The following is a 25,645-nucleotide window of genomic DNA, read 5'->3' as shown; positions in this document are numbered from 1 at the left end:
TGTACCAAGTGTTCACTGGTTGTGACTATTAACATTTTACCTCTTATTGCCAAGAGAAGCACCCTCTCATCTTTGCACTTACTTCCCATCTAACTCACATTCAGTAAAATAAGGGTTTAGTAACCTACTATAATGGAAAACATTAGCAATTTTCTAGAATTATTGATTTAAATTGTTTTAATTCTAACACTCTTATGCTAAAGCCGTGTTCATTTAGGTATGTATACACAAAATATAACTCCATAATAGAAATAACATGTAAAGAATCAGAGTATCTACAGAAGGATTCTTAAGACACTGGGATGCTATCCCCAGGAAAGGGAACTGGTAGTTAAAAAGCAGAAGCAAGACAAAGACATCACTAAAAACCTTGCAAATTTTGAATCACGTGAATAAATTCCATTTTTTAAAGCAAAATATGTAAATAAGACTAGCATGTAATTGTCTATCATACAGCATCCAATTAGTAATATTGTGGTTATTGCTACAATTATAAAATATGATACACCTATACACATACAATTATGTACTATTACTGAAACCCTACCAACTCAAAGCTTCCCCCTTCCCTTCAGAGTTTAATAGAGTGTGAAAACTGCAATTCCAATGGGGAATTGCAGCAAATACACCTGCAATACTGGCAATCTGATGCTAGGTATTTATGCCAGCACCACAAATTCTTCACATGCTGCTTCTACAGACTTAAAAATCTAGGAGTAGCAATTTGACTCAGGTCAGTAACTTCAACACATGTCATGAAGAAAGTGGTTAATCGGGGCGCCTGGCTGGCTCAGTCGTTAAGCGTCTGCCTTTGGCTCAGGTCAAGATCCAGGGTCCTGGGATCGAGCCCCACATCGGGATCCCTACTCGTTAGGAAGCCTGCTTCTCCCTCTCCCACTCCTCCTGCTTGTGTTCCCTCTCTCGCTGTGTCTCTCTGTCAAATACATAAATAAAATCTTAAAAAAAAAAATTTAAAAAAGAAAGTGGTTAATCAATTAAAAGGAATTAACTGGGTGCCTGGGTAGCTCAGCTGGTTGAGCGTCTGACTCTTGATTTCAGCTCAAGTCATGATCTCAGGGTCCTGAGATGGAGCCCTATGTGGGACTCCGTGTGAAGCCTGCTTGAGATTCTCTCTCCCCCTCTGCCCTTTCCCCTACTTGCGTGCACATGCGCTCTCTAAAAAAAAAAAAAAAAAAAAATTTAAAAATTAAAAAAATAAAAGCAGCTTAAAAAAAAAGAATTAACTGACTTTATGGAATTAGGGAAAAAGGAGTCACATTTTTAAGATAGGTTACCCTTCCTTGGAAAGCAATCTAAAACACCCAACATTTTTCAGTTATATTAGCCAATGAAGCCCCTAAGAATTTCTTAGACTTCCAAAAGATGATTGGATTGCCATGATTGTCCTTTTTCTTCAGATCAAAAATTAAGATATCCACCTTTTCAAATTCTCATTAACAGGTCTTAAGTATGGTTGGTAAAGTTACTAAAAGCTAATTATAATTCATAAAAAACCTTAAATAACCCCATGCAGTACCTTCTAAGTATTCCACAGATGGAAGATATGAGGTTAAAATCCAAACAGCAACTCCATAATACGACAAAAGAAAAAAAAAAAAACAACAAACCTTAAAGCGATAAAATGCTACTGCTGAATAATAAGTTTATTTGGGCTAGCAATATTAAAAACTTTTGTACCTTTATCCATATCACTGAAATGCACTCACTTCAGTGACCAACAAATTAGAGAATGTTTGATGTAGTGAGAAGTTATTACAGAACCCCAGGTATCCTCCTGCCCTTTTAAAAGAGATAAAATTTAAACTTCTTTAGGTCACCATTTTGAACAATTATCAGAGTGATTCCCCCTGAAGCTTGTAAGCCTACACTAAGTAATCCCAATATGCTTGCTTCTCCTTCTATTCTTTTAAGGAAGTGTAATGCTTAATATCAGTATCCATTCATTCCCTTCTAATTTGCAGTTTTATAAAACCAGACAACTGAATGAATTACAACTATGTGTTAAACAGTAATAAAACATTGTAAATAACAGCCTAAAAACAAACATATGAACAAAGTGTTTGCACCATTTGTCTGGGGATTTCAGATGTTCAGGAGCCTTTTTGGTTTACTTCCTGATTGTCAAATACCAACCAATTCCAAAAAAGGTGATGTTCCAAATAACCCAATTCCATGCTGATGCATAGCTGTTATTCTTTAAAAAACAACAACAACAACAACAACCCCTGAAGCCTCACAGTTACAACAAATGTCCAATAGACACTTGACTGGCTGTATATATATAAAATCACAAAACTACACATACATACACTCATGAAGTTTGCTGTCAAATACTAAAAGGAGGAAGAGAACACTTAGAACACTTCACAACCTATAGGAAGAGACAGAAGTTAAAATCCTTAATAGCTTATTTGAAGAATCACATTTTAATATTACCTTGAAATATAAATACACCAGATTTACGTATGAACATCAGTACTTTTCAATAAAAAAAAACAGTTCTCTGAACATTAAAAAAATTCCATACATTACTTTTTTGACTGGCATAATCCCTAATATTTCCATTTTCATGTTTGTCTTAAGAAGTTTTCCTGAAATCTTAAGAGAATTGACCATTTTTTCAATATAACTGTGAATAATTACTCTATTTGCTAACAGGCATGCCTGAAACTAATTTCAAAAGCAGTATTAATAAAATTAATGAAAGTCTTACACATACACTGATTATCGATGAAAGACTATCCTAAAAGCAAAAAGCACTTTAGTTTATCTCTGGAATCCAAGTAACAAGTAACAGCATTACAATTCTCTATAACATATACAACTTAAAGCAAGAGCTCTGGAATCAGAATGTCTGGGTTTAAATTCTAGCAAAGCAACTTTCTGTCCAAGTAATCTTGGATAAATTGTTACACCTCTCTAAATTTCATTTACCTAATCTATGAAGTACGGATAACAGTATTAGCTAAGTTTGTGGAGTTGCTGTAATGATTACACTGAAATATTGCATATAAAGAATTTGGCAGAATGCTCATTTAGAACACAGTAAACATTCCATAGACATATCACATGTCAATCACATTATTATTTGTGGCCACTTTCTATTAAAGTAACCTATTTATTTTTAGCTTCAAAAGCCTAGGATTTCACATGATATAATTAAGAATAATGAAAAAGAGTTCTAACGTTAGGGCTTTGTACCAGTGTTACTAATATTTTTTGCATGCCTACCCACCTCTCTGACTTTAAGGCATGTCTGTTCAATCCTAGGCCTGTAAGTTCATTTAAATTTCACCACCATCTAAAATATAAGTTTCTAAAAAAACAGTTCCTCTTCCATCAGAAACGTTTACTTTTTATTAAATTGATTTCAAAGGACAATCAAGAAATTAATGACTCCAGAATATGTTGAAAAGAGAACATATTAAGGGATTCATATTTTATGCCATTGTTGGCCATGGCACCCTGGAGACAAAAGGAAAAGCTGATTTGGCAGAATTGAAAAACAAAAAAATACATCATTGCCTCAATCTGATCAAACCAGAATGCTTTTAAGAAAACTATTCAATACAAAAATATAACATTCAACTATTTACAAAATTTTAACTTGCATACCCTTTAAAAGTAGACCTTTCTCCATAAAACAAGCAAAAGTGGGCAGGGGGATTGTAAACTAAGAACCCAAATCTACAAAGTTTTATCTTTATATTTTATACCAGACCAAGTGCATTACAGATACAGTATATACTGAAATAATTTTCTGGATGTCCATTATGTGCTGGGTATTAACTCATTTTTAAAAACAGAAACTCAGTAATAAACAGAATAGAATAAATGTCCCTTTTTAAAATTAATTTAATGGAAGAAATTTTTGGAAAAACAATTAAATTGTTCTCCTTTAACTCTACTGTCAGTTTTTCCTTGTACTATTCACACAGGTCTTTATATGAATATACATTTCTACATCACATTCAACCAATTTCAAATACAATTCACATAACCAAGGAGGATGTGTACAATCCAAGATAGAAGCAAAGACTCTACTCTGAAACCAGTAAGCCATAAAAATACCTCTACTCTTGAAATCATTGTTAAGATTCCCTTTCCACCACATCCCTAACCTAAAAATATGCTAGAAAATGATGCTAAATGTTCCAACAAATTCATTTACTTATGGTGATTATGTTTTTAGAACAGTATCTGGGAAATCAGGTTGGTCCTGTTAGTACCAGCATATACTCCAGTCACACCCACGTGCTGTCCCTCCATTCTCCATTGCAGGGTGGAGCATCACAAGAGACACCACAGACTTACAGTCTGCCCATCCCCATCCCTATCCCACAATCAAACGAGTCTTAATAAAAAATATGAAACTGTGGCATCAGGTCAGCATGTGCCTGTTTCACAGCATTCTCTATAGAGCACACAAAAACAGAGCTCCCCCAGTCTCTAGGCCAGTGAAATGAATGTCACCTCATTTTCTCAACGACATTCCCAATCAGCCATAAATTGATTTGTGAATCTCTGGGTTCCCTTAAAGTTTGTCCTAGTACTTGTGCCTTATAATCATTTCACAATTAGCATTCTACAGATGCATGCAACAAGAAAGCATGCAATTCTTATATGAAACTATTAGTGTTTTAACAACTCTGGAAAGGTCTGGTCGGGAAAGGAATGAAAACTTAATGAAAGTAAGGCTTTCAGCCTCATACACGAGCTCTCATCCACATAAACATAGATGATCTAGAAATTGGCTAAATTCTAATTACCTAATTTTTAGAAGTCACAAGGAAATGAAACTCCCTTGGGAACAGAATAACTCTAAGTTGCCACGTAGTTTTTGGTTTTAATACAATATAACTAAATACTGCACAATAATTGCAACTACTATTAATTATTCTCTCTTCACTAAAAAAAAATTGATGTAAAAAGTTTTATATGAGGAAATAAAGGATACTGATTTACTTTCCTCTTTCTAAATCTTATATTTAAAAATTAAACCTAGCCAATTAGCTAAATTTTTGTCAACAATATACCAAAAGGATTTATTACTAATACTTTAACCAAAATCACCATAGAAACTCCTTTACCTTCTCTTTTTTGAGTAAAATATTATGCAATTCTACAGGAGGAACTGTATAGCTGCTAGCATTTACTTAACAACACTTGCATCTGAATGTGAACCAAAGAGAAACACTGGTTTCACCATAGTAAGTAAAAAGAAATACCTGAAATATACAAATATACAGGCATCTGTTAAGCGCCTGACTCTTGGTTTGGGCTCAGGTCCTGATCTCAGGGTCTTGAGATTGAGCCCCATTTCGGGCTCTGCCCTCAACACGGAGTCTGCTTGAGTTTCTCTCTCCCTGTCCCTCTGCCCCTCCTGCTCGTGCTCTCCCTCTCTCTAAATATCTTTAAAATAAACAAACAAACCAATTTAGGATGAATGCTTAACTCAACCAAAAAGGCAAAAAATATCTGTTATAAAATCAACTTTTAATTTCTGCTGGAGCCTTCACAAACCAAATAAAGACTGCTATTATTACTATTATTATTATTAAGTTTACCTAAGAATAATCATTATTCATGAAAAACAGGTTTTAAACGTACCAAAGATTAAATTAAAGGTTATTTAAAATATCTAGTTTTGGGGTGGCCTGGGTGGCTCAGTCGGTTAAGTGTCTGCCTTTGACTCAGGTCATGATCCCAGGGTCCTGGGATAGAGCCCCATGTCAGGCACCCTGCTCCCCAAGAAGCCTGCTTCTCCCTCTCCCTCAGCCCTGCAGCTCCCCCTGCTTGTGCTCTCTCTCCCTGTCAAATAAATAAAATCTTTATTAAAAAACAAAATAAAATATCTAAAGTTTCTACGTCACAGTTTAATCCAAAAAATATTTCCACTGTTTTTCGATAAATTACCATGGAACTGCTATAACTAGGGTCAAGGGTGAGGCTTTTGAATCTACATAAAAAATTTCTTTTTTAAAACTTTAAAGGAAAGCATTTAAATAAAAACTATTAGTTTACTGCTCCCAAAAATAAATCCAACATTTTAGGTGAAGAAAAATTAGAAACTGTGCAGTTAATAGACTGTAAAGTTAAATATCATTGCCAGTAACCAAATGCTGTCTGCTGAACTTCAAGGGAACCTATTGTACATTAAATTTTTAAAAGTGAACTCATCTACCTTCTCATCTCAGCACTTTCTCAACTTTCCCATTACAATCGACAATGAAACTCAGCGGTCAAGTCTTCCAGACCAACAACATCAGAATTTATTTTTAACTCCTGACTCCTTCCCAAATATTCCCCTTCGATCCAATCCAAAATCCTGCCAGTTTGTTATTCACACTATCTCTCAAATGTGCTATTTTCATAACATTTTCACATTTTATTTAATACTTCTTCATGTTCACAACATACCCTACTATCTCCCTGAAAGGACTCTAATGTCTACTGTAATCCATTAACTCAGCTGCCCAAATTACCTTCAAATATTTTGTTCACCAACCTACAGTAAATCCCAATCTCTCTTGAATGACAACCAAACTCTTTACAGGCCCCCTCTGCCCTCCATCAGCTATGGTTAACACACTTCCCAAACTCTATCTCTTATTATCCTACTTAGGCCCCTTTAACTCAGCTTTACCAACTTGCTTATTAGTAAGTACAAAAATCATCTAACTGCCACACAAAAATCACCATCTCTGTGCTTCTGTCCATTCCTTCCACCTAGAAACCTTTATGCTTCTCAATTCAAGCGACTGCCTCCTTTAACACCTGTCTTAAAACACATCTCTCTGCAGGAAGTCCTTCCTCTCCAACCCAGAGGCCTCACCCCTGTATTCTTCATCCCTCTGAACAAAGCTTTCTATTTGTATTTATAATCTTGCATTAATCATGATACTGTTTTCATAGTTTGTCCCATAACCAGCCTCTACGACTAAATGATAAGCTTTTGAGGCCAAGGACTTTAATTTCTTTATATATTTCTCTTTTGAACAGGGGTCCCTTAGAACAGTAGCACTATAACAAATGTTTAATGATACCCTTTTTCTTCTAAAATGTCCTTAAAGTCAAAGTTGTCAAAAACACAAAATTTGCATTGAACTCCAATTTTTTAAATGTTACGTTGATCTGTATGAGAATAGAAAATTAAACTTTAACCTATGCACTTTACAAGAGTTACTCCATCCTCAGTCAACAACCACATTACCAAGAATTAAGGAGTCATTTTCAAAGAAAATATCGGAAACAAAATGAAAAGTCCAAAAACTTAACATTATAAGCTATTCTATTTTGCTCTCTGAAATTGATCTAATAAAATAATTACCTAAAATTGATTCCAAGTGCTTTTTAAACTATATTACCAAGATGAAAAACATAAACACTCCAGTACCACAAGAGGCTCTTAAGTAGCTATTATAAGATTTGCCTCATCATAGCTGAAAATTACCCCAGAATTTTAAAAATATTCCTTTCAAATGACCCCATGAAGTGCTTAGAAAGCTTGACTCTTCTCTGAAAAATGCATCATCAGCTCCCCTCTTCACATACCCAGCATTCTGTACTAGTCACAAAAATAAATAATAAAGAACTTTTAAAACTGATCTGCCATTCAGCTACTACCTTAGACTACCCTGTTTCAGGCAAGTCCAAAAGCGAACATGAATTCAAATTCTGAGCTCAATTAAAAATGATAATTTTAGGTTGCTTAAGGATATAATCAATTTCACATAACAGCATGTACATATTTTTTTTAAATCTCAGTTCTTCAGTTCTCTCCTTCTCCTAGGCAACAAAATAGTTTTTCTTTGCCCTCACTGTGCCCCTTTCTCCAGGAATAAGGAAACAATGTAGATAATTTTGTCAAATTCTGAAGTACGGTTCAAATAAGCTGTCACTAAATACCACATAAACCTATCTACAAATACAGATACTTTGGAAGAGTAGATACTTAGTATACCAAACACCTCAAAAACACAGGCTATTTAGCACAAATCTCGTACAAAAGTACAGTCTAGCAACAACCCTAAAAACAAGCTCAAATATCCCTATTATATTCAGGACTACAGCCTTCTGCAAAACCTATGACAGAAAGGTCTAAATCCATATTGTTATAACTAAACCCACAGTTTTATCTAAATGTGGCAGGAAACCAATGCAAGAGTATTTTAAATAGTCCTAAGAAGGGACCCTTGAACTCTAGATCATTTAACAAGTGCTGAATGCGATGGCACCCCAAAACTGAACTTAATGATGAGTCAGTGACAATTAACATTCAACTTAGTATCTGGCAACATGACAATACAAACCTCAATCAAAACTTGGACCTACTTCCAAGTTACCTTTTGATTATACATAAATTATATAGTGGTAAATTGGTAATATCAAAACGGGAAGGTTAAGAGATAACATTAAATCATGTGTCCAATTAAAACAATGCCTGTAGCGATACTACTGCTACTGGGCTCTACCAGCTCCCACCGACTCTTTCTAAAGGGAGAACTCAAGGCTCCCCTCCAAACGTGAATGCTAGGTACTGAGTAAGTTCATCTCTGGATTAAGAACAAATACTTTGTAATCACACAGGCAAGAAACAAATGTTAGGAGGCTGTGACATTTAGTCTTTCTACCAAGTATACAAAACTATGATAACCCCTGAGACCTGAGCTAAATAAAATAACCCTCATTTCAAAAGACACATACTCTGCAAATGTACATAACGATTTGCATCGTCTTGTACTTCTCTTTATTCGAAAGGATGAGCAAGTAAATACTTTCATCACTATTTTAACATGGAAATACTCAAGCACTTGATAAAACTGACTACCAATAGCACAAAAAGTGTAAGAAAAGAAACAAGTTTCAAATCAAATCATCCAAACAAAAAGCATATTCTCTCAATTCAAGGTTAATGAGACCGGGGGAGGTGGTATGGGAGGAGGAGGGAGCTGCCTCATCCTTGACTGAGACAGGTTTTTGCCCTTTTCCACCACCTCTGATTATTATTAGCAGGAGGTTTTATATTTTAAGACCCTAGTTAGTAAAGGCTTTTTATCTTAAGGGTGAGGTGGAGAAGGAGTGTAAAATAAAATCAATACTCACTGCTAACTTTCATGCTGCCAAAAGCTGAAGGCTGCTGCACTGGCTTGCAGCTCTCCGCAAAGGAGGTGGTTCTGGGCCGCCCTGACATGATCACTCTCTTCCCGAATCACCCTCTTTTCCTTCCTTCCTCCTTTTTCTTCCTTTCGTTTTATGTTGGGGTGTTAGGTTAATGATAAATGCAGCATTAAGTTCTCCCACAAGAAGATGTAAAAAAAAAAAAAAAAGACTTCGTCCTCTTGGCTTTTCACTCCTTTTGTACAGCTATAAAAAAAAACGAGCGATGTATTTCTCCTTCAACACAGATCAGTATGGATATTTAACATGTAGATGATTTGGGGCTGGAAAAAAAAAATACAATTCTTTCCCCTCCCTTTCCTTGGAGGGGAAAAAGGGAGGGGGGAGTCTTAAAAAAAATATATCACGTGAAACGGGGGCAAATACTTGATTGAAAATAAGTACTTTGAATATTATATTTTCCTCGGGGATTTTTTTTCCGAGTCAATGAAGAAGGGAAGCGGCGGAAGGATCACGAGTCTCACGCTTGAAAAGAAGGGGGGATGGGAAGGAGGGAGGGAGAGGGAGGGGGTGGCTCGGAGATGCGACGGGAAACGCTGCGGCTCCGGCAGCGGCGGGATCCGGCGGGCTGACGGCGGGGGCCCGGCGAACTGGAGGGAGACAGAGTCGCGAGTCAGTCAGAGGCGGGCGGTGGCGGCGGCTCCTCTTCTCATTGCGCCAGGAGCAGCTGCAGGCGGCGGCTGGATCCAGCGGCCATGGCGGCGGCTGTGGCGGAGGCAGCTCCCTTCAGACCCCAGGCAGCGGATCCTCGACTGCTCCCCATACGCCGGGGACATGGGAACCCGGCAACCGCTTCCGTCCCTTGGGGCCCCCTCCCCCGTCCGCGGCACCAGCGCGGCCGCCCTCCCGCCCCTCGCCTCTGCTCGGTGCCCGCTCAGGAAGTGTCCGCGCTTTGCCCCCAGCCCGGAGCCCTGTCAGCGGCTGCGGGGCCGGCTCCTCCTCGCTTCCTTCCTTCCTTCCTTTGTCACTCGGCCCGGGCGGCGGCGGCGGTGGTGGCGGCGGCAGCACAAGCCTGCATTCGCCCGGGTCGGGGGCTGCTCTGTGTGAGGAGCGCCGTCTGCGCAGCCGCCTAGCTCTTCCCCACTCCCCCTCCCCCCTCCTACTCGTCCTCCGCCTCCTTCCTCCCCCACCCAGCCTTACACCGCCCAGCGCCCCGCCACCCGCGTAACAGGCGTCTGGGAATCGCCGGCCGAGGTCCGCGCCCGCCCGCTTCGCCTACGGAGCCGAAGCCGGAGAAGAGCCAATCACGGACGTTGATTGTTTGCGACTCCTCCCGGAAAAAGCCGATCGACCCGAGAAACCAATTAGAAAGTGTCCCTAGAAATCCACGCCCAAAAAAGCGGAAAATGCCGAAGATAGCCGAACGAGAAGAAGGTGGGTTCTCATGCCGTGGCTGGCCAGAGGAGAAATTCGACAATGGCAGCAGTGACCAATCACAGTGGCCCGCCCTCACGAAAAAGCTTGAAGAGTTAAGGACAGTGAAACCCGGAGTCACTGGTGAAACAGCACGGCTGGGCGCCGCGGCCGCCTTGTAATTGGCCGAAAACTCCGCTGGGAGTGTACCTCCCTCAGTGATTGGTGAAGCGAGGGGGGCTTCCGAGGACAGGATGGCCAGTCAGAACGTCTCCTCCCTCGCCAAGGTGGAGAGAAGAAGAAAGAAAAGGGAGGGTGTCTATAAAGCGCCTTTTCATTGGCTTGAAGCTTTGGAACTGGAGTGGGGGCAAAAGGGAAAAGGAGGGAGGCCGAAACCCGTAGCGGCCGCCAATCAGCACTCAGTGCCGTCCAATCGCAAGACCTAGATGCGGTGTGATTGGCCTTCCGCCGCCGGCGGCGGTCCCAAGAGCGGAGAGCCTCGCTAGTGGGGTCGTGGCGGACCGTGTGATGGGCTTGTCTGCGGCTTCTGTGAGCCGTTGTGGAAACCGCACCTAGGGAGCGCGGGCACTCTGCGCAGTCGGTCCGAAACTGCTGCGGTCAGCGGCGCTGGGCTCGGAGCGCTCAAGCGAACAGAGAGTGTAGAGGGGCTCTCCCCACCCACCAAGAGTCTCGGCCCGGCGCGGCTAAAATTGCGCGCCGGCGCCTTCCCTCCGCCCGGGATAGCGCGTCCGAAGAACCAGCGTCTTCCCCGAAAGGGCCAGACGGGTCCAGAGCGCCTATCCAGTCGGGTGCGAACTCTCAGACGCTAAAGTAGGAACAAAGCTTCTAAAGAGGCAGCGCCTGCGGGCGCTCGCGCGCTGCCCAGCAGCGGTGGCCATTGATAAAGTGAGGCCGACTGCGCCTGGTGTGCGCAGCCAGGCCGGGCCTTCTGGAAACGCCCCTGAGAAATGAGCTCATGCTGGATGCGCGCGCTCCTTGGGCGCGACTGCCCAGCGCAAAGCGAGCCCCGAAAACAGGTATGGGGAAATGCCGTCAGGCCGGATATCCTGAAGCCTCCGAGGAAACGGGGAGTCAGAATAGCCCATAGCTTTCGGTCCTTTGGAACTAGGGCAGTCTATAAATAAAAGGACTAGTTAAGTAGGTTTCGCACATAGGCCGGTGTTCATTGTTCTACTGAGAACCAATTCCTTAGGTTTGCCTGAGGTCAGTGAGGTATGGCTAAGCCAGGATAGCAGAAAAAGTAGAATGGACAGTTGCCATCCTGACTGTAATCCCATGGTGCCTGTAATTTCCACCTGCGGAGTCATCCTTTTTATGAAGATGCTATCTCCAGAAAGCACATGTAAAAATACTCGTAGTTGATCAGATTACTTAGCTATTGCTTTGAAAAACTTGTGAGGGATTTGGAACAAAGTAGGCATTGATGGGAGACAGGAAAAGGCTGGATAGGGTTTGCAGACTCAGATGTCTACGGGGGGCGGTCGGGCAGAAAAATAAAAAAGCAAATGAATGAAACTGGCCTGGTGTAAAACAATGGAGAATAATAAGAAATGTGACAAATTAGTGTCCGTGCTGTAACTGAAAGGAGCAGCTGTTAAGCACTAACAGATTGTTGTTCACAAGAATGTGGGTCCATTGTTCTGAGATACATGGTTTTTTCCCCCCAAAGAGAAACCCTAAAGCTGGATTTTTGTGTGAAATCTTCGGATTTTTAAGTATTGGCAACCAATATTCAGAACCCTGCAGGCCAAACTAGAAACAACCAGGAATAGACATGGCTGGCATGCAGTTTGTAATGTCAAACCTGAGCATAGGTTTTATAGCCAATAGAGACTCTTGTTCTTTGCGATTAAAAGAAAACATAAGGTCTCTGGGTGTCTCAGAAATAGATAAAGAATGTTAAAAGCAAACTCCGTGTATGGCAACTTTGTCAGGTAATGTTGTCTCTCCATGGCATTATAAAAGACCTTTGCCTCTAGCACCTAAAATGTTGTGAAGCAAAGCTTTAAATCCTGCCTTTCTCTTTACTCCCTACCCCCACTTCCAATTACACCAGCGGGAAAAGTGAATAACAAATGTTTAGGTTATACAAATTGGAAACATGGCTGTTCTTCTATATACAATAAAGTAGAAAAATAGTCAGACTTAAGGTTGATTAGTAGCCTTACTGTTACTGCCTTCAAATATTTTGAACTGATGCTGTTAAAAAAAATCTGACTCAGGGAAATTTTAAGGAAAAGAAGTATTTCAGTCTAGAAGGGCTTAAGAAGGGAGAAGTTAATGAGAAAATACAGAACTGCTGAAATTAATATTCAGTGTTTCTCTGAACTTTCCAACTCTTGCTTTACCTTCCCACCTGTTGTCAACCACTGATCAGTTTATAATAATTATAATAGTTGGTATTTACTGAGTGTTTACAATGTGCCAGGCACTGTTCTTAAGTGCTTCACACATATTATCTCAAATTTATAATACTATAATGTAAGTACTGTTACCACCTCCACTTTTCAGATGGAGAAATGTAGGGCCAGAAAGGTTTACTAACTTACCTGAAGTCACATAGCTAAAGTAACAGAGCCAGGAATCAGATCTCCTGTTCCTAGCCTCTACTCCATACTTCTCTCAAATGCGGTCCTCACCTGTGCTGGTCTGTCTTGCTTTATCTTGAAGTCTAAGCCTTACATCTTGAACTGTGTGTGACTTGTTGTGAACATATCTCTAGTTTGGTTTCCTCCAGGGCTCATCAAATGCTCCCTTACAGAGATCAGTGATTCTGAGCCACAGTAACAATAAACCAAAGGATTAGAAAAAATTAAATGTAGGAAAGCTGGGTGGTACAGAACAGGTAGTATAGTAGGAAAAAAAGAGGTTGATAAGTGTGTCCACAAGATAATAATTATGAATTAAAATGCACAATGAGCTAACTTCTGTAGTAATAACAAATTTGTATAGCAGTTTGCAGTTAGGAAGTACTATGTTTATGAAGTTTAGGAAGTACTAATATGAAACTATTATTCTGTTTTTATAAATGAGGAAACTGTACACTACAGTAAGTGACTTGCTTAAAATCACTTGGCTGCATTTTTTTAAAAAATTTATTTATTTATTAGGGAGAGAGTGCCTGCATGAGCAGGGGGAGGTGCAAAGGGAGAGGGAGAAAGAATCTCAAGCAGGCTTCCTGCTGAGTGTGGAGCTCAACTTGGGGCTGGATCTCACGACCATGACCCAAGCCAAAATCAAGAATTAAATGCTTAGGGACACCGGGATTGCTCAGTCGTTTAATAGTCTGCCTTTGGCTCAGGTCATGATTCTGGAGTCCCAGGATTGAGCCCCATGTTGGGCTCCCTGCTCAGCGGGGAGTCTGCTTCTCCCTCTTCCTCTGCCCCTGCCCATTGTGTTCTCTCTCTCTCTCTCAAATAAATAAAATTTTTAAAAAATCTTTAAAAAATAAAATAAAATTCTTTAAAAAAATAATCAGATGCTTAACCAACTGAGCCACCTAGGCACCCCGATTTAGCTGCATTTTTAATTGAAACTAGGAGAAAATATAGGCAAGCTTAAGAATGAAGATGGCAAATAGGATATGAGATGCAATTTAATTAAATGAACCCAGAGTCAGCCATTCCAAATAGAAGTCCACAAGGAAACTCTTTTTTGAGGACCTCATTTATTTAGCAAACATATATTAAACCCCTAAAGGTTGGGTGCTGGTCGTCAAAATTTAATAAGATATGGTCTCTTTGCTCCAGATACTTGCAGTCAAATACCATGAGATAAACAAGAGTTGTTTAGTAATGAACTCTAGGAAAGCCCTCCGATATCAAGGTCAAAGATTAAGAAAAAACGGAAAATAAGCTTACATTTATTGAGTACTTACTTAATTTCTCTCAAAACCCCAAGAGATAGGTATTATTAGCCCTTCTTTTAATACACAGAGGGAAAGATAAGTACACGCTCAAGGTTTCATGATCAGTAAAGGCAGAGCTGGAGGGGCACCTGAGTGACTCAGTTGGTTGAGCATACAACTCTTGGTTTCTGCTCAGGTCATGATCTCATGGGTCGTCGGATCAAGCCCCGCATCAGATTCTGCGGTCAGCCGGGAATCTGCATGAAGATTCTCTCTCTCTGCCCTTCCCCCCACTTGCATTTGTGCATGTGCACGCGCTCTCTTTTTCTCTCTAAAATAAATAATTCTTAAAAATAAAAGTCAGAGCTGGGATAGGATTTACACCTTAGTCTTTCTGCTAGATTACTCTGCCTTCCATCAAAAATAACATTGTTTATCTCATTTACATAAAATTATCTGGCAAGCACACACAGATGTCTGGAAATACTCATTTTGATGGCATTTTGGATGATCTTTATTGTCTCCATGCTTTCCAGTAATATCTTCATTTTCCACTTTTACATAAGAAACAAAACACTTAAGAAGAAAACACAAAGGTAGGATTGCAGAAGAACCAAAGAAAAAAGTGAAATTGCTGAATTTTATTAGGAATTAATAAACTGACACAGAGGCACCCTTGGTCAATAATTTTGATAAATGTTCCACAGGAAAATAATCTAACAGGAAAGGTAAGTAATTTTTTTTGGATGTTGAGTTTTATAAGTTCTTTACAGATTTTGGAGGCTAACCCTTTATCCAGTATGTCATTTGCAAATATCTTCTCCCATTCTGTAGACTGCGTTTTAATTTCACTGATTGTTTCTTTTTTTTTTTGCAAAAGCTTTTTATTTTGATGAAGTCTCAATAGTTTGTTTTTGCTTTTGTTTCCCTTGCCTCAGGAGACATGTCTAGAAAGGAGTTGCTGTAGCCGATGTCAAAGAAGTTACTGCTTGTATTCTCTTCTAGGATTGTTATGGTTTCAGGTCTCACATTTAGGTCTTTAATATTTGAATTTATTTTTGTGTTTGGTGTAAGAAAGTCCAGTTTCATTCTTCTACATGTTGCTCTCCAGTTTTCCCAACACCATTAGTTGACGAGACTGTCTTTTTCCCATTGGATATTCCTTCTTGCTTTGTCGAGGATTAATTGACCATATAGTTGAAGTTCATTTCTGGGTTTTCTGTTCTGTTGATCTATATATCTGTTTTTGTGCCAGTACCATACTGTTTTGATCACTATAGCTTTGTAATATAACTTAAAGTCTGGAATTGTGATGCCCCCAGCTTTGCTTTTCTTTTTCAAGTTTGCTTTGGCTATTTGGGGTCTTTTGTGGTCCCTACAAATTTTAGGATTATTTGTTCTGGCTCTGTGAAAAATGCTGGTGGCACTTTGATAGGGATTGCATTAAATGTGGAGATTGCTTTGGGTAGTATAGACATTTCAGCAATATTCTTCTGATCCATGAGCATGGGATGTCTTTCCTTTTCTTTGTGTCATCTTCAGTTTTTTTCCTCAGGGTTTTATAGTTTTCAGAGTACAGAGTACAGGTCTTTCTCTTTGGTTAGGTTTAATCCTAGGTATCTTATTGTTTTTGTTGCAGTTGTAAATGGGATTGATTTCTTAATTCCTCTTGCTGCTGCTTCATTATTAGTGTATAGGAATGCAATGCAATTATCGGTGTATAGAAATGCAACAGATTTCTGTATATTGATTTTGTATCCTCTGACTTTACTGAATTTATTTATCAGTTCTAGCAGGTTTTTCTTAGTGGAATCTTTTGGGTTTTCTATATGTTAGTATCACGTCATCTGCAAATAATGAAAGTTTTATTTCTTCCTTGCCAGTGTGGATGCCTTTTATTTCTTTTTGTTTGATTGCTGTGGCTCGGACTTCCAGTACTGTGTTAAATAACAGTGGTGAGAGTGGACATCCCTGCTTATTCCTGACCATAGAGGAAAAGCTCTCACTTGTTCCCCATTTAGTATGATATTAGCTGTGGGTTTTTCACATATTGCCTTTATTGTGTTGAGGTATGTTCCCTCTAAACCTACTTTATTGAGAGTTTTTATCATGAATGAATGTTGTACTTTGCCAAATGCTTTTTCTGCATCTATTAAAATGATTATATGGTTCTCCTTTCCTTTATTAGTGTGGTGTGTCATATTGATTGATTTGTTAATATTGAACCACACTTGCAACCCAGGAATAAATCCCATTTAATCATGGTGAGTGATTTTTTTAATGTATTATTGGATTTGGTTTGCTGGTATTTTATTGAGAATTTTTGCATCCATGTTCATCAGAGATACTGGCTTGTAGTTCTCTCTTTTTTAGGGGAGTCTTTATCTGGTTTTGGTCTCAGGGTAATGCTGACCTTATAAAATGAATTAGGAACTTTTCCTTCCTTTTCTGTGTTTTCGAACAATTTCAGAAGACTAGGTATTAACTCTTTTTAAATGTTTGGTAGAATTCACCTGTGTAGCCATCTGGTCCTGGACTTTTGTTTGTTGGGAGTTTTTTGATTACTGATTCAATTTCTTTGCTTATTATCAGGCTATTGAAGTTTTCTATCTCTTCTACTTCAGTTTTGGTAGTTTTTATGTTTCTAGGAATTTATCCATTTCTTCTATGTTGTCCAGTTTGTTGGCTTATAGTTTTTCATAATATTCTCTCATAATTGTTTGTATTTCTGTGATGTTGGTTGTGATTTCTCCTTTCTCATTTGTGATTTTATTTATGTGGGTCTTTTTTCTTTTTTGACAAGTCTGGCTAGAGGTTTCTCAATTTTACTATTTTTTTCAAAGAACCAGCTCCTCATTGATCTGTTCTCTTGTTTTTTAGTTTCTGTATCATTCATTTCTGCTCTAATCCTTATTATTTCCTTCCTTCTGCTGGTGTTAGGCTTCGTTTGTTGTTCTTTTTCTAGCTCCTGTTGGTGTAAGGTTGGGTTGTTTGAGATTTTTCTTGCTCGAGATAGGCCCGTTTTGTTATACACTCTCCTCTTAGAATCGCTTTTGCTGTATCCCAAAGGTCTCAGACTTTTGTGTTCTTATTTTCATTTGTTTCCCTGTATTTTTTTTAAAATTTCTTCTTTGATCTCCTGGTTGACTCTTTCATTGTTTAGTAGCATGGTGTTTAACCTCCATGTATTTTTGGTCTTTCCAGATTTTTTTCTTGTGGTTGACTTCTGGTTTTATACTGTTGTAGTCAGAAAAGGTGCATGTTATGACTTCAGTCTTTGTATTTGTTGAGGCCTGTTTTCTGACCTGATATGTGATCTATTCTGGAGAATGTTCCATGTGCACTTGCAAAAAATGTGTATTCTGGTGTTTTAGGAATGGAATGTTCTGAATATATCTGTTAAGTCCATCTGGTCCAGTGTGTCATTCAAAGCCATTGTTTCCTTGTTGATTTTCTGCTTAGATGATCTGTCCATTGCTGTAAGTGGGGTGTTAAAGTCCCCCTGTATTATAGTAGTATTATCAGTTAGTTCCTTTATGTTTGTTATTGATTCTTGTATATATTTGGGTGCTCCCATGTTGGGTGCATAAATATTTATAATTGGATTGTCCCCTTTATGATTATATAGTGCCCTTCTTTGTCTCTTGTTACAGTCTTTGTTTGTTTGTTTATTGAGAGAGCAGGAGGGGAGGGGCAGAGGGAGAAGGAGAGAGAGAATCTTCAAGGAGGCTCCATGCCCAGGGTGGAGCCAACACAGGGCTCAATCTCACAACCCTTAGATCATGACCTGAGCCAAAATCAAGAGTTGGATGCTTAACTGACTGAGCTACCCAGCACCCCACAGTCTTTGTTTTAAAGCCTAGTTTGTTCAATATAAGTATTGCTACTCCCGGTTTCTTTAGACATCCATTTGCATGATAAATATTTCTCCATCTCCTCACTTTCGATCTGCAGGTGTCCTTAGCTCTAAAATGAGTCTCTTGTAGGCGGCATATAGATGGGTCTTGTTTTTTATCCATTCTGACACCCTATGTCTTTTTTAAAAATTTTTTTTTTTTTAAAGATTTTATTTATTTATTTGACAGAGAGAGACACAGTGAGAGAGGGAACACAAGCAGGGGGAGTGGGAGAGGGAGAAGCGAAGCAGGCTTCCCGCGGAGCAGGGAGCCCAATGTGGGGCTCGATCCCAAGACCCTGGGATCATGACCTGAGCCGAAGGCAGACGCTTAACGACTGAGCCACCCAGGCGCCCCTTAAATTTTTTTTTAAAGATTTATTTATTTGTCAGAGAGAGAGCAAGCGCACACACAAGCAGGGGGCGCAGCAGGCAGAGGGAGAAGCAGACTCCCCGCTGAGCAGAGAGCTGGATGTGGGGCTCAATCCCAGGACCCTGGGATCATGACCTGAGCCGAAGGCCGAAGCTTAACGGACTGAGCCACCCAGGCATCCCCACCCTATGTCTTTTGATTGGCATGTTTAATCCATTTACATTCAAAGTAATTATTAATTGACACATATTTATTGCCATTTTATTACTTGTTTTGTTGTTTCTGGAGATTTTCTGATCCTTTTTTGTCTTTGTCACTTTTGGTCTCTCCTTTCCACTCAAAGAGTCCCCATTAACGAAAATTATACCCTTTACCAACAATAAAAGTTAACTCGTCTGAGGCCCATGGTAGGTGTTTGGGGCACATAAGCCCTTATATAGTAGATGAAATTTTTCTTTATTTTACTGATGAGAAAACTGAGGAACAAGAGAAGTAACTTGTTCAAGTTTACACAACTAGAAAGTAGTTTTCAAACCTATAGCTTAATTCTTGTGCCCTTGCCCTGGGAATATCTCCTTAGAGAATCATCCAAAAGAAACAGTCCAGAAGAAGCTTCACTCAAATCCATTTAGTGATCATTTATTCAGCTCCTGATCTCTCTGTAGGGCACTGTGCCAGGCCTAAGAATACAGAAATATTGAGATAAAGCCATTCAGAGAGGACTTGTTCCAGTTTTAGAGGAGCTTTTGTGGAGTGGAGACATGTAAACAGACAACATCGTAATGTTATTTGGGCAGCTATGGACTAGCATGGGGGAGAGATGTCCCAGAGATCATTTTCTAAGTTGTGTTTAAACTACTGGTCTCCAAAATTGAGTGTATGCACCCAGAGGGTGTACAGGATAAACTTTTGTGGTGTTAGAACGATTAAAACTTACTGTTATCTTTAAAAAGTAAGAAATTACCTTTCTAATGATTAATTAACTGGTAGATACTGGCATCCTTCTCAGACCCTGTGTCGGAGGAAGGGGTATCACATGGTTCACACTACAACTATCCTAAAAGAAGTGGAGGAATCCACAGCCTTGAAGGGGTTATGAATACTTGGTACCCTCCTGCTTTTTTAGGTCTTCAGCAATATATGGCACTTTATTTGTGCTTAATTAAGTGGATTTTCAGTCATATTTGGCTTTTAACTAAATCAGCCCTCACAGGTTGAAATGATTCCTACAAATATAGATGACACAGTTTACTAACAGCGCAAGAGTAAGTGAACAAACAAAATAGCAAAGTTGACGTTCTCCTACTCTTGGTAGGAACTCTTCATCATTCACGTCGTTAGGTAAAAACAGTATGAGCTAATCAAATTTGACAAGAAATGGGACCGAACATTTTGAAATTCTCGGGAAGAATTTTGGAAATATGAAGTTATCTACTATAGGTAAAGACAAAGTCTACCCTAAATTTAAGTATGATTACAATGTGGCTAATGGCAGTGTGAAGTCTTCACAGTTACCAAAATGTTTAAAGACTTTGCATCTGGGACAGTGTTACTGGTTTTGAGGAGGGTGAGGGGTGAGAACAAAAATGTTTGAGTCCTTAAATAAAAATCAGTTTTTAAATATTGTTTATTATACCTTATCCTTTTTTATTTTTATATATGTCTTATATGTGCATATCACATCAGGTCAAGAGTATATGTTTTATAAATATGCAGATTATATTGGAGCTGATATTAAAATGTTCTTTACTAGTAGGGTATAAGATCAAAAACGTTTGTAGACAACTATTTTAAACAAAGGTCAGTTTTCCAAATGGGTAAAGAGAAGAAGAACATACAGGCAAAGAGAAGAGGTTATGCAATGCCAGAAATGTATGTAGCGAGGTATTAAGAGAGCTGGAGGTAGTTTGAAATTATGCATATAAGATTAGCTTATAGGATACAGACCTAGAGAAAAATAAGAGAAAACAGTATCAGATAATAGAGGTGTAGTTAGGTAAATTATATTAAGTCCATATCATGCAGCCAGTAACATGTAAAGACTAATAGCAACTCAGAAACAATACTAATTGAAAAATATAGAACTGAGATTGTATGTTACCATATTTCCAATTCTGCTAAATATACGTACATTGGGATCAAGATTGAAAAGGAAGACAAAAATTGGAATAATTTTGTTAATATAGTAGCATATTGGGGCACCCGGGTGGCTCAATCATTAAGCGTCTGCCTTTGGCTCAGGTCATGATCCCAGGGTCCTGGGATCGAGCCCCGCATCAGGCCCTCTGCTTAGCAGGAAGCCTGCTTCGCCCTCTCCTGCTCCCCCTGCTGTGTTCCCTCTCTCGCTGTCTCTCTCTCTCTCTCTCTCTCTCTCTCTCTCTCTGTTAAATAAATAAATAAATAATCTTAAAAATATATATAGTAGCATATTTAATTATAGATGAAAATATTAACTTTAAATGTTTTCATTTAATATTTTTACAATAAATTCGTTTGGTTTTAAAGGAAATTCATCCCCAAACTAATGCAATTCTTCACTGTGATTCATATATTCCTCAGAAAGCCTCTGATTGCATGGGACTCTTAACAAAGACTCCCAAATTTATCAGCAAAGCTATCCAACATTTTGGATAACATTTTTATTGATAATCTTTTGTAATGTGAGATAAATTAATAAAACTAGCCAATATCTACTAAGTACATACTGTATGCAAGACATCTGTTAGACACTGATATGAAGAGATGCATGAGCCACATGAATGGTTCTGTGCCCTTGGGGAGCTTATCTTCAAGGGAAACAAACACATGGAAAGTTAAATAAATAATTATTTAAAATCACATTTTGAATCCATAAAAAATGTATGAGGCAGAACATAATTTGCTCAAACTAACTGCTCATGCTGTCCTACTTAAAATAGGTGGGTGGAAAACACTTCAATCTAAAGTGGATCTTAAAGGATGAATACTAGGATTTGAAGATGAAGAAAAGAGAGAGGAAGTAAATTATTTTCCACCACTTCATTTCCAACCCACCAAACAAACCCCCTTCTTAGTAAACTCTGAGGTGGGTGGAGCTATCAGAGCAACTAAGGGCAATGTGAGTCTGTTCTTCTGACTTCAGAAAAACCAGTTCGGCTAGAACAGAAAGTTGATAGAGAAGACTAATGGAAGATAAGGTTTAAAAGGTAGTTTAAGGCCAGATTTGACAGAGTTTTGAATGTTACACCAAGAAATCTGGGCTCTGTCTTGTAGACAGAGAATTATGGGAGATATTTTAGCAGATATAAGACATTGTCATTGTAAGAAAGCCTCTGAGGGAATACACTTGTGTGGTAGCTGAAATGTGCCCAGAGTCAAAAGACACAGCATACTTGGACATGCTTGTTCCAACCAATGAGGTGTGCCCAAATGGGAAAGTAATGGGTGACTACCCAAAAAGAAAAAGGACTGTGTTTGAAATATTGCCACTATGAAGTAGACTATGATTGTATTAAAAGTTTCATATCAAGCCTTTGACAGATCATATATAAATACTCTAATCTTACCATCCAAAGGAGTGTACTATCTAAGATGAAAGGAGAACAAACCCATGATGAATTCTTTTGGTTTTTTATGCTTATAACATATGCCCTCCTAAGAGAGCATAATTGTGTTGTTAATATATTATTACTGATTAGATTATTTTGAAATGTTTTGAAAATATTATTTTAGCCCATTTCTATTCACATTTTTTGAGAAGAGCTTTTTTAGACCAGTGTAAGTATTTTCACATGAATTAAAACAGTATGTGTTGATTGAATACTTTGACTTAAGCATACTTTTTTACAACAAATTTTAGGTAATTCAGCCTTGTTTTATGTGCATTAAAATGTAATAGATATATGCCTGAGAAGTTCTCAGTCAGAACAAAAGTTTGGGAACTCATTGGCTGGAACCAAATTAGAAATGGTCAAAATTTTCTTCACATGGAAATAGGACTCACATTTCAGAAGAGAATAAAAATCTTTAGGTCTTTATATAACGTTGACGGTAAATGTGAGAGCTACAGTAGTGAGCGCTGTGAATTGTGTAAGACTGATGAATCACAGACCTGTACCCCTGAAACAAATACATTATATGTTAACAAAAAAATTAAGAAAAAAATGTGGAAGCTACAAGAAAAGTGGCATTCTGTTTCTTAGCTATTGAATATCTTAACTCGGAAGGGGAAAAACTTGAAAAACAAAATTTTAAAGTCCCATGGATTATCCAAAAAGAAATTCCAGAATGCAGAGAGGGCCTGTCTCCCTCATTTGGTTGTGGCCATCAGGATGGCCATCGTTGCTCTGACTTCATTGCTGTACCTGTAGGATGGAATTCTGAGAGGGAATGGGAGAGAAAGCGTAAGGCCCCATGGAATGTGTGTTCCTGTGTAACATCCCAACCAGACGGTAGTAGAAAGTACCAGATATCAGACCAGAAAGGATTTTTGTGGGAGAGGATTTATAGCTCAGTTTTGTAAATCCATTAATATCTCACCATGTCTGTTGTCATTATTTTTATAATTTATATTGTGTATTCATTAGTAGTGTCTAGTACTTGAAGATAAAAATCATTTAGGAAAAATAACCACTCTTTCCCTAAATAACTCTCACTACTCTTTTAGGAGCATTTGGGAGTCTCAGGAAAGTACTAACTCAGACAGTTTGTAGACAACTATTTTAAACAAAGGTCAGTTTTCCAGATGGGTAAAGGGAAGAACATACAGGCAAAGAGAAGAGGTTATGCAATGCCAGAAATGTATGTAGCAAAGTGTTCAGAGAACTGGAGGTAGTTTAAATTATGCATATAAGATTAGCATATAATGGGGCTCAGTCGGTTAAGCATCTGCCTTCAGCTCAGGTCATGATCCTGGAGTTCCAGGATCAAGCCCTGCATCGGGCTCCCTGCTCAGCAGGGAATCTACTTCTCCCTCTGCCCCTCACCCCGTGTTCTCTCTCTCTCTCTCTCTTTTTCTCAAATAAAATCTTAAAAAAAAAAAAGATTAGCATATAAGATACAGACCTAGAGAAAATTAGGGAAAACAGTATCAGATAATAGAGATGTAGTATTAGGGAAATTATATTAAGTCCATGTAGCCAGTAAAAACTTGGGTTTTTTTTTTTCTTTTTGAGGAATTAACAAGTCTGAGACAGTTGAGCACATCCTCCCATCAGTATTCTACTTTCTCTAACCATTTTCTGAGAATTTGAATACAGTTTTCCCATTTAATCTTTTTATCAAAAGTGATCTAATTATCCTAATTTTTATCATTAAACTCTTTGGCTGTGATTCTATAAATTTAATAAATGTTGCTGGTGTGTGTTGGAAAACACACAAAAAGACCCAATATTGAATATCCTTATTCCACTAGGAGGTGCTTATTGTGTGTCTGCTGAGCCCAGAACTATGCCAGATATGGTGGGAAACACATTTGCTTGCAGCAAATTGAGAAAACTGCTGTATATGTTTTAAAACCTAACTATGGTCTGTTTATCTGCATTTTTTAAATATTTTCAAGGTCAAAAGGGTATGGGCCTTTTAGAATTAAAAATAAATCTCTTACAGAGCCAAGTCAGCTGGAACTCTAAGTAAGTAAACTATTCTGTGGAGGTTAAGCTTTTAATCTGGCATGAGAGGAGTTAAAGTAAAGTACTTCTCAGCACCACAGAAGCCATCAAGTGAAAAAAAATCAACAGGAGTCACCCAAAGAGGACATCCATATGGTTTGCCTTTATAGCTAACTCTCTTCCCACGTAAATGAAACTACATGGAGATGTAAAGCATTTCTCTTGATCTCAGTTGATGTTGTACGCATAGTAGGAACTCAAAAAAAATGTTGGCAAAATGCGCTATACGATTGCATTTGAAAAGTGAAAATTATAATTATTAAAATTACAATTTTATAAAAATTTGCATATGGACAAGGACTCAGCAGAAATGTCTAAAAATAAAAAGTTTGACTCATTTGTTGGTTTTCTGAATTTTTTCCTTACATTTGAAGTGTTTCCATTGCTGTCGCTACAATATAATTTGAGTATCTTTTTTTTAATTAAATGCATTCAGATATAACAGAAGCACAGTAGGACAAAGCTTTGTCCACCACTGGGGTTCAAACATGTCTTGGCATATCTAGCAGATTGGTGGGTTTAGGCAGCCAAGAGGTGATTGGCATAAGGGTTTTGGCAGAAAGACTCACATTCAAGTCAAGAAATTTGGGTATCACTGACAAGGGAGTTTGGCTAGGCTACTCTAGTCTGTTTGCACTGCTAGATTGCACTAGGCCAGTGTCTCAATTGGTCAGTGCCCATGTCATGCTATATCTTGGATGTCACTCTTGGATTGAGGGGACAATGTCTTACTTATCTGGAAGATTCATTCTTTAATGCAGCTTCATGGACTCCTCTTGGAAAGCAGCATAAGCAGAAATAGGAGTACATTAAAGTGTTTATTATGTCACAAAATACAAGCCATAGGTGAGTGATTAGGGCTTGTTTCCACTTCTGCAGGAAATATGACATAATTTTGCAGTATTGAAGTCTCCAGAAAACAGAAGCATTTTAAGTCCTTGAGGGCCATAATGGAGATCATGAAAATGTCCAGTAGAAGATGGTGGTGACCTGGTTTAATGGGACTGGCTCAACGATTAGTACCAGAAGTGTTCAAAGACAACAGAAACTTTAGCAACAGATATCCACGTGGCCACAGATAAGTCTTGTTCTTGAACCCGTGTAAAACGCTGTCTCAGGGCTCTTAGAAATTATGGGCAGAGGATTTTTGCAAGGAGCTAGAGGTCCTGTATCAGCAGGCAAAGGTAGGAGCCAATGAAATATGCATTATAAAACCATTTGTAAGAAGTTCGTAATTATGGGTTTTAGTTCATAAAGAATATGAGATGTGAGAAGTGAATCTGCTATTCCTTCACTCAGTGGTCCCC

The 25,645-nt window shown here is 38.6% G+C and overlaps 2 protein-coding genes across 3 annotated transcripts in view; one reads left to right on the top strand and one right to left on the bottom strand.

Moving 5' to 3' along the window:
* GSK3B (glycogen synthase kinase 3 beta) overlaps window positions 1-10,251 on the bottom strand; it is a 205,888-nt gene extending 195,637 nt beyond the window's left edge. Inside the window, exon 1 of one of the 2 annotated variants that reach the window (XM_027587005.2) lies at window positions 9,127-10,251. In XM_027587005.2, the coding sequence (XP_027442806.1) occupies window positions 9,127-9,214 (88 nt within the window). In that variant the 5' untranslated portion in view covers window positions 9,215-10,251. The remainder of the gene's footprint in view (window positions 1-9,126) is intronic. The other variant, XM_027587006.2, reaches the window with a different exon arrangement.
* LOC118357264 (alanine and glycine-rich protein-like) lies at window positions 9,407-10,754 on the top strand. Its single transcript, XM_035728927.1, has 2 exons — window positions 9,407-9,432; window positions 9,634-10,754. Exons 1-2 carry the CDS (start codon window positions 9,407-9,409, stop codon window positions 10,367-10,369), a joined length of 762 nt encoding a protein of 253 aa, XP_035584820.1. The 3' UTR covers window positions 10,370-10,754.
* Window positions 10,755-25,645: the final 14,891 nt, after the last annotated feature.

This window comes from Zalophus californianus, chromosome 1 (assembly GCF_009762305.2).
Source record: "Zalophus californianus isolate mZalCal1 chromosome 1, mZalCal1.pri.v2, whole genome shotgun sequence".
Classification (NCBI taxonomy): domain Eukaryota; kingdom Metazoa; phylum Chordata; class Mammalia; order Carnivora; family Otariidae; genus Zalophus; species Zalophus californianus.
Note: the sequence above shows the minus strand (reverse complement) of the source record. Positions and strands in the feature narration are given on the sequence as shown.

What these genes read in the sequence shown, in the direction of transcription:
- LOC118357264 (XM_035728927.1), top strand. Translation starts at nt 9,407, where the DNA reads ATGTATTTCTCCTTCAACACAGATCA. An exon ending in TTCTCCTTCAACACAGATCA is followed by an intron (nt 9,433 to 9,633) that starts GTATGGATATTT and finishes GAGTCAATGAAG; the next exon opens with AAGGGAAGCGGCGGAAGGAT.